Source organism: Vicia villosa, unplaced genomic scaffold, assembly GCF_029867415.1.
Source record: "Vicia villosa cultivar HV-30 ecotype Madison, WI unplaced genomic scaffold, Vvil1.0 ctg.002162F_1_1, whole genome shotgun sequence".
In the NCBI taxonomy this organism is placed as follows: Eukaryota; Viridiplantae; Streptophyta; class Magnoliopsida; order Fabales; family Fabaceae; genus Vicia; species Vicia villosa.
The window spans coordinates 212,003-220,978 of record NW_026705857.1 but is presented as its reverse complement, the minus strand read 5'-3'; the positions used below and the strand labels follow the sequence as shown (position 1 = coordinate 220,978).

Sequence of the window (8,976 nt, the reverse complement as noted above, 5' to 3'; positions counted from 1 at the left end):
TTAAAGCTCATAAGGTCACTCAAACCTTCTCGTATGCTTAATTGATTTCCCCATCAATATCCAAGCCTAAGTGTGGTTTAAATCTAGATCGAAAACTTTCAAATTCTTCTGGTACATAATTAGGGTTTTGACCTAATTCTATTGAAAGTTTACGTTTGGTCATAGCATGGTCCTATGGCTTAAGGTGATCATCATTGGACCACATTTTCATTGAATCTCAAACTGTATGATCATTATTATCATCATTCATAATCATTCATGTTTTATATGTTAACAAAAAAAGATATAAGGAGATTGTGCTTTTGTTATTCACAAGATAGGTGATTGATCATGGAGCTCAGGAAAATTAGGGTTTTAAAGCTCACAAATGACTCAAACCTTCTCATATGCTCAAGTGATTTCCCCCATCAATAACCAAGCCCAAGTGTGGTTCAAATTAAGATCAACAACTTTCAAATTCATCTAGTACACAATTATGGTTTTGACCTAATTTTTTAGAAAGTTAACTTTTGGGCCAAGCATGGACCAAGGCTCGAGGTGATCATCATAGGATCTCGTTGACATAGTATCTCAAAGAGTGTAATCATCATTAACATCATTATCATCATTCATAATCATTCATGCATCATTTACTAACCAAAAAATATCACAAAAGATTGTGCTTGCTTCTTTTACAAGATAGGTGATTAATCAAGGAGCTCAGAAAATTTAATGTTTTAAAGCTCACTAGGTGACTCAAACTTTCTCATATGCTCAAGTGATTTCCCCCAAACATAACCAAGCCCAAGTGTGGTTCAAATCAAGATTATCTTACAAATTCATCTTGTACACAATTATTGTTTTGACCTAATTCTCTAGAAAGTTGACTTTTGGTTAAAGCATGGTCCTATGGCTCAAGGTGATCATCAAGGACCGCATTTGCATTGTATCTCAAAGAGTGTGATCATAATTATCATCATTCATAATCATTCATGCATCATATGTAACCAAAAAATATACAAAAAGCTTGTGCTTTCTTGTTTCACAAGATAGGTGATTGATAAGAAGCTAAGGAAAATTAAGGTTTTAAAGCTCACTAGGTGGCTCAAACCTTCTCATTTGCACAAGTGATTTCCCCCATCAATAACAAAGCCCAAGTGCAGTTCAAATCAAGATAACAACTTTCAAAATCATCAGGTACAGAATTAGGGTTTTGACCTAATTCTATGGAAAGTTGACTTTTGGTCAAAGTATGGTCCTACAGCTCAAGGTGATCATCATAGGAACTCATATGCATTGTATCAGAAAGAGTATGATCATCATTATCATCATTGTTATCATTCATAATAATTCATAGATCATTTGCTAACCAAAAAATAAACAAAAAGATTGTGTTTGCTTGTTTCACAAGATAGGTGATTGATGAAGGACTCTGGCAAATTAGGGTTTTACGGCTCACAAGGTGACTCAAACCTTCTCGAATGCTTAATTGATTTCCCCATAAATATCCAAGCCCAAGTATGGTTTAAATCAAGATAAAAAACTTTAAAATTCATCTAGTACATATTTAGGGTTTTGACCTAATTCACTTGAAAGTTGACTTTTGGTCATAGCATGGTCCTATGGCTCAAGGTAATCATCATATAACCTCCTTGGCATTGTATCTCAAATTGTATGATCATTATTATCATCATTCATAATCATTCATGCATCATTTTGTAACCAACAAATATACAAAAATCTTGTGTTTTCTTATTTCACAAGATACGTGATTGATCAAGGAGCTAAGGAAAATTAGGGTTTTAAAGCTCACTAGGTGGCTCTAACCTTCTCATATGCTCAAGTGATTTCTCCCATCAATGACCAAGCCCAAGTGCGGTTCAAATCAAGATCAACAACTTTCAAATTCATCTGTTACACAACTAGGGTTTTGACCTAATTCCATGGAAAGTTGACATTTGGTCAAAGCATGGTCCTACGGCTCAAGGTGACCATCATAGGAACTCATATGCATTGTATCTGAAAGAGTGTGATCATCATTATCATCATTACTATCATTCATAATAATTCGTGCATCATTTGCTAACCAAAGACTGAACAAAAAGATTGTGTTTGCTTGTTTCACAAGATAGGTGATTCATTAACGAGCTCGGGAAAATTATTGTGTTAAAGCTCACAAGGTGACTCAAACCTTCTCGTATGCTTAATTTATTTCCCCATAAATATCCAAGCCCAAGTGTGCTTTAAATCAAGATCAAAAACTTTCAAATTCATCTGGTACATAATTAGAGTTTTGACCTAATTCTCTTAAAAGTTGACTTTTGATCATAGCATGGTCATATGGCTCAAGGTAATCATCATATAACCTAGTTTGCATTGTAGCTCAAACTGTGTGATCATTATTTTCATCATTCATAATCATTCATGCATCATTTGATAACCAAAAAATATACAAAAAGCTTGTGTGTTCTTGTTTCACAAGATAGGTGATTGATCAAGGAGCTAAGGAAAATTAGGGTTTTAAGGCTCACTCGGTGGCTCAAACCTTCTCATATTCTCAAGTGATTTCCCCCATCAATAACCAAGCCCATGTGTGGTTTAAATCAAGATCAACAACTTTCAAATTCATTTGTTATACAACTAGGGTTTTGACCCAATTATATGGAAAGTTGACTTTTGGTCAAAGCATGGTCCTACGACTCAAGTTGACCATCATAGGAACTCATATGCATTGTATCTAAAAGAGTGTGATCATCATTATCATCATTATTATCATTCATAATAATTCGTGCATCACTTACTAACCAAAAATGAACAAAAAGATTGTGTTTGCTTGTTTCACAAGATAGGTGATTGATTAAGGAGCTCGGGCAAATTATGGTTTTAAAGCTCACATGGTGTGCCAAACCTTCTCGTATGCTTAATTGATTTACCCATAAATATCCAAGCCCAAGGGTGATTTAAATCAAGATCAAAAACTTTCAAATTCATCTAGTACATAATTAAGGTTTTAATCTAATTCTCTTGAAAGTTTAATTTTAGTCATAGCATGGTCATATGGCTTAAGTTAATCATCATAGAGCCTCGTTTGCATTGTATCTCAAACTGTGTGATCATTATTATCATCATTCATAATCATTCATGCATCATTTGCTAACAAAAAAATATACAAAAAGCTTATGTTTTCTTGTTTCACAAGATAGGTGATTGATCAAGGAGCTAAGGAAAATTAGGGTTTTAAAGCTCACTAGGTGGCTCAAACCTTCTCATATGCTGAAGTGATTTCCCCCATCAATTACCAAGCCCATGTGCGGTTTAAATCAAGATCAACAACTTTCAAATTCATCTGTTACACAACTAGGATTTTGACCTAATTCCATGGAAAGTTGTCTTTTAGTCAAAGCATGGTCCTACGGCTCAAGGTGACCATCATAGGAACTCATACGCATTGTATCTGAAAGAGTATGATCATCATTATCATCATTATTATCATTCATAATAATTCATGCATCATTTGTTAACCAAAAAATAAACAAAAATATTGTGTTTGCTTGTTTCACAAGATAAGTGATTGATCAAGGAGCTCGGGCAAATTAGGGGTTTAAAGCTCACAAGGTGACTCAAAGCTTCTCGTATGCTTAATTGATTTCCCCATAAATATCCAAGCACAAGTGTGGTTTAAATCAAGATCAAAAACTTTCAAATTCATCTGGTACATAATTAGGGTTTTGACCTAGTACTCTTGAAAGTTGACTTTTGGTCATAGCATGGTCCTATGGCTCAAGGTAATAATTATAGAACCTCGTTTTCATTGTATCTCAAACTGTGTGATCATTATTATCATAATTCATAATCATTCATGCATCATTTGTAACCAAAAAATATACAAAAAGCTTGTGTTTTCTTGTTTCACAAGATAGGTGATTGATCAAGGAGCTAAGGAAAATCAGGGTTTTAAAGCTCACTAGGAGGCTCAAACCTTCTCATATCCTCAAGTGATTCCCCCATCAATAACCAAGCCCAAGTTTGGTTCCAATCAAGATCAACAGCTTTCAAAATCATCTGGTACAGAATTAGGGTTTTGACCTAATCCTATGGAAATTTGACTTTTGTTCAAAGCATGGTCCTATGGCTTAAGGTGATCATCATAGGATCTTGTTTGCATCGTATCTCAAAGAGTGTGATCATCATTATCATCATTTATAATCATTCATGCATCATTTGCTAACCAAAAAATATACAAAAAGATTATGTTTGCTTGTTTCACAGGATAGGTGATTGATCAAGAAGCTTAGAGAAATTAGGGTTTTCGGAAATGTCATTAAATACAAAGGGTGTTTAGAAATATTTTCAATTATTTGAGATCATAACACCTTTTGTTTAATTCTTGTTCCTCTTAGTATACTGAAGTTGTATATACTCTCAATTGATTCCTTATTTTTTGCATATATTATTTATATTATTTTCCAATTACATTATTAATCTACCATGAACAAATTCCACCCCATTCATTGGTGTATTTTCAATATGCATGACATAACATTCCAATACTTAACAACTTTATCCTTTACTTATTCCACTATTGTACCTTCCACACAATTTTCTTAGTTAGTCACAATTAACTTGAGAGATTTCAACAAATCATGATTCTTGTCTAAATCTTAAATGACGCTTTCTCTTTCTCTTATAACATATACGAAAATGCAATGAATATGTTATCTTAATAAAAGTAATACCAACAAAGTAGACGGTATTTATTGATTTTACTAGTAGAATACATCACCAAAACAATAAAAAAAGTCTTTTAACAATTTAATTCAATTCGTATGGCTTTAAAAAATTTCTTTGACAATTTGTGAATCAACAAATAATATAGAGTTATACACATACTTCATGTGACAGCTCGTCCAATGTATAGACATACAAATGTTAGCATCATCCACCTCGATTAAAAGAATAACCAGGTAATGTCAGACCTCAAAGTTCTTCATGCTCTCTAAATAAAGCACAAACATCTTTGTACTCTGACTATGAGAGACCGGACCCTGGGCACTGGCCGAACCAGTAGAGCTTTGTTAAGCTTTAAAGGGGTGGAAGAAGAGCGTCAAGGAGGACGCTCCTTTCTTTTATTCACACTAGTATTAAAAGACTTTGATATAAGTTGCGAATGAACAATTACTAAATGATTTAAGTTGCTACTTCAAAGTCGTTAAAAGGAAGACAGAAACCTATCAAATAAAACAATTTAGTAATTACAACATATCCTCTTGTCCTCTTCGGGAGGAAGCAACTTTTTATTCAGCCACAAACTTAAGCAACCACAAACTTAAGTTGTTGCTTAAGCATTGAAGTCCTATCCTTACAAATCTACTGCCTCTCCGCCATGCCATAAATTTGCTCCACTATAACAAAACCTTATTCTATCACTTGATTGCAAATTTCTGATTTATGAACCGAACAATTGTTATTTTGCTTTTGGAATTTGTTCCACAATATTTTAGTTAGGCTGTGTTGTTATTATGGTTGAAGATACATGGTTGAAGATACTTTTCTCCTTCTTTAGGCCCTTCGTGGTGATGGGCAGGAATAAGAAATCAAAGGGGAGTTTGAAGTTTATTTGGCAAACGACATTATGATCGGTCAGGATGGCAAGAAATAATCGTTCATGTGCATTATGGCTTTGATTAGAGGCAATTTGTGGCTCATAGGTGCTCCGGAGATGTAGCTGATTAGCGTCCAACTCATAAAAAAGAAAAGGCACAACTTGATTTGATTCAGGTACTGCATATTAATCAAAATAAGTTAAATAGATTTGAATCAATAAAAGAAAACTTTCTCAGCTTTATCTGAATGGCTCAATTGTTTTTATTTTACCCAACCCAACTTCGCCCCTAAAGGTGTGTATGGGAAAAAGAACAATTTTTTTCGGATGTCACACCTTTTCTTTGCCTTACATTGTGCCCTTCTCCGACTCGAGAAATTGGTCTTTTGAGATGAGCGCAAGAGATATTTAATTTATTCAACTAACACAATTTCTCGCGTTCATAAAAAACAGTAGAACTCTCATGTTCATGAATATAACATTTCTTTCAATCATAAACATATGAAAATGGTTTTCATAGGTTCATCAAACATCAAAATCAACCTGTAACAATATATCTTTTGTCAGCTACGCCCTAAGATGACATCAAAACTATTGAAGAAAAAAACTGATGTGGATGCTTAATGAAAGACTAATGTAGATCACATATATCTTTGAAGAGCAAAATAAACATGATTACAGTTCCACATTCATTCCTTTACATAGGACTAATAACATAATATTGTGGACTAGGGATTTACAATGCAGTCAATGGTAGATCGTTAATGTCGGTTGATCTACAGTCGGACTGAACGGTAAAGTCGGTTGAAGAGGAACTGGGTTCTGGTCCCTTACCACCATTACATTATCAAAAGAATTGACATTGATCTTGTAGTTAGTGTATGCCAATGTGATTAGTAATTGACAGAAAAATATGACATGAGAGACCACTTAGGACAAAATTGAAGAGTATTCAAAGGGTGGAAAAGCCATAACTTATGTACCTCATTTGTTTATTCCAAACAGCATTTTCAAGCTATCAACATTACTTCCTTTATTTTAATCAATTACCGGAGGCGATAAAGGCTTCTTGTCATCAACAGCCAATTTCATTCGTAAAGGCCGTCCTTGAACCTCCTGAAAAACATTAAGTTATACATTCAAAGAAAGTTGTTACATAGTTAGATTGACATATAACAAGATGAACAAAAGTTGCAAAACTAAAAACTGAAAAAACTTGTTCGTACCACGCCGTTCATAGCAATCAAAGCAGCTTTTACTTCCTCAGCAGTTTCGAACGAAACAAACCCATATCCGCGAGATTTTCCGGTGTTCCTTTCATAGATAACCTTGGCACTCAGTAAGCCTTTCTGCTTAGCAAAGGCTTCTCTAAGATCCTGGGAAGTCATATCCCAACCGAGGTTTCCGGCATAGATTTTGTGAGGGCTGTCTACATAACCTTTATAGTTTGAGCCCATTTTTGCCCTTTTGCCTACTCTAGGCACTTCTGGGAAGTTTACCTTAATAACTCTACCTCCAACATTCTGTTCACCATCATAGCCATGGCCATTAAAATTGAGTTATCATTGTTTGCTCAATGCAGTAAACAGTACAGTTGCGATTGATAATTTGGAACATAATATATATATGTATATATATATATATATATATATATATATATATATATATATATATATATATATATATATATATATATATATATATATATATATATATATATATATATATAGAGAGAGAGAGAGAGAGAGAGAGAGAGAGAGAGAGAGAGAGAGAGAGAGAGAGAGAGAGAGAGAGAGAGAGAGAGAGACGCACACACACACAACATACACAGAAAAAAAACATGAAAATCATAATACCGACCCAAAAAAAAATATTGTCCCAACACCTTTTTTTTACGATCATGCTTCAAAAAGCTCAATCTTGACCACACAGGCGACGGAAACTATCTTTTTCTAATCGTAGCACTCTCAGACATTCTTAGCATGCTAGATCTTATGATCTTACAATGCAACACTCGATCATGACTACACTGGTTATAAGCGCTTATTTAAGCCATTTGTCCAAACAGGGCCTAATTTCTGCTCAAATGATAATAAGACAAGAAAACATGAAATTGACCCTAACTAATTTACAACTAACCCTTGGTTAAACACCAAATCATTATGGCCATAATGTCTATCTCCATCTTCTAATATAAACCTGAACACCAAATAATATACAAACCTGGTTCAAGTGATAGTGCAGGTTGTTGCACAACACGACTGTGATTCAAGAAACTCGCCGTCAATCAAAACATGTAGATATCATATTTTCTAGATAGTTCTAAAATGAAATTGCTTCCTTCTCTCAAATATGGATTCTTCATTTATAAAAAATGAATTGTAATCAACAACAGAGACTTACAGTGCCCTCAAACATTCGAATTGCTTCTTCAGCATCCTCCACGCTCCCCATTGTAACAAACGCAAATCCTCTGCTTCTATCCCCAATGTCATCATGCGCAATCTGCATAACTCAAAACCAAACACAACCAGAAAGGGGACAAATTTGATTAAAGTTTTGCAATTTCAGGGATTATTTCAAATACTGGCAGTGAAAGGACTAAAATGATAAAGTTTTATAAACCCTAATTTGGGTATTTCCCCATTATCGATCAAACAATAGGGTTAGAACAGTTGCAAACCTCTACAGACACAACGTTTCCGGCTTCTGCAAAGAGTTGAGCCAATTGGGAAGAAGATAATGAAAATGGCAAGTTACCAACAAATAGTCTCTTTGATTGCGACGATTTTGGGTCTGAATTCGGTAAGGTTTTAGTTTCAGTTTTAGGATCATTTTCTTCTTCTTCAGTATATTCGAATTGATGTAAGGAAAATGATGGTGGGTGAAGAGGGTGGAGTTTGAAAGAAGGAGGGTTGAGTAACTGGGGATTTAGAATGAGGGGTTTTGAGGAACTGGTTGTTGTTGTGAGTGGGAAGTTGAGGGTGTGGGGAATGGGTGAATGGGTAGAGGAGAAGTTGAAGAGTTTGTGGTGGTAGATAAGGGAGGAAGCAGTGGTTGCACGAGCCATGGATATGTTTGCTATGTTCAACATTTCAATACTATACTAAGAAAACTAATGCCTCTATTATTTACATTCTAATCCCATGATAATCCATAGATTAATGATATTTTAAAGTTAAAACAGTCATTACGGGTTAATTACATTTTAATTAATTATTTATGTTATCAACTACATTCTAATACCTCATTTATTTACATTTAAATCCCATACGTTATTATAAATGCTAATACACTCTTCTCATAGGTACATGACATCAAGTATCCATCTTTTCCAATACCCAAGGATTTTTCAGATATCCCATGCGCATTATTCCTTCTTTCCATATCCCCTA

The 8,976-nt window shown here is 34.3% G+C and overlaps 1 protein-coding gene across 1 annotated transcript; it reads right to left on the bottom strand.

Moving 5' to 3' along the window:
* Positions 1 to 6,175: 6,175 nt before the first annotated feature.
* On the bottom strand, positions 6,176 to 8,694 carry LOC131638076 (RNA-binding protein CP33, chloroplastic-like). The gene is made up of 4 exons (XM_058908630.1): positions 8,265 to 8,694; positions 7,985 to 8,086; positions 6,808 to 7,104; positions 6,176 to 6,697 (listed from the first exon to the last, which is right to left on the bottom strand). Exons 1-4 carry the CDS (start codon positions 8,673 to 8,675, stop codon positions 6,620 to 6,622), a joined length of 888 nt encoding a protein of 295 aa, XP_058764613.1. The 5' UTR covers positions 8,676 to 8,694; the 3' UTR covers positions 6,176 to 6,619.
* Between the last annotated feature and the right edge of the window lie 282 nt (positions 8,695 to 8,976).

Bases quoted from the DNA above. Each gene is read 5' to 3' on its own strand.
- LOC131638076 (XM_058908630.1), bottom strand. From the start codon at position 8,675: ATGTTGAACATAGCAAACATATCCATGGCTCGTGCAACCACTGCTTCC. The intron at 7,105-7,984 runs GTAAGTCTCTGT...GATGGTGAACAG, and splicing joins TTCGAATGTTTGAGGGCACT to AATGTTGGAGGTAGAGTTAT. The intron at 6,698-6,807 runs GTACGAACAAGT...AATGTTTTTCAG, and splicing joins TGATTGCTATGAACGGCGTG to GAGGTTCAAGGACGGCCTTT.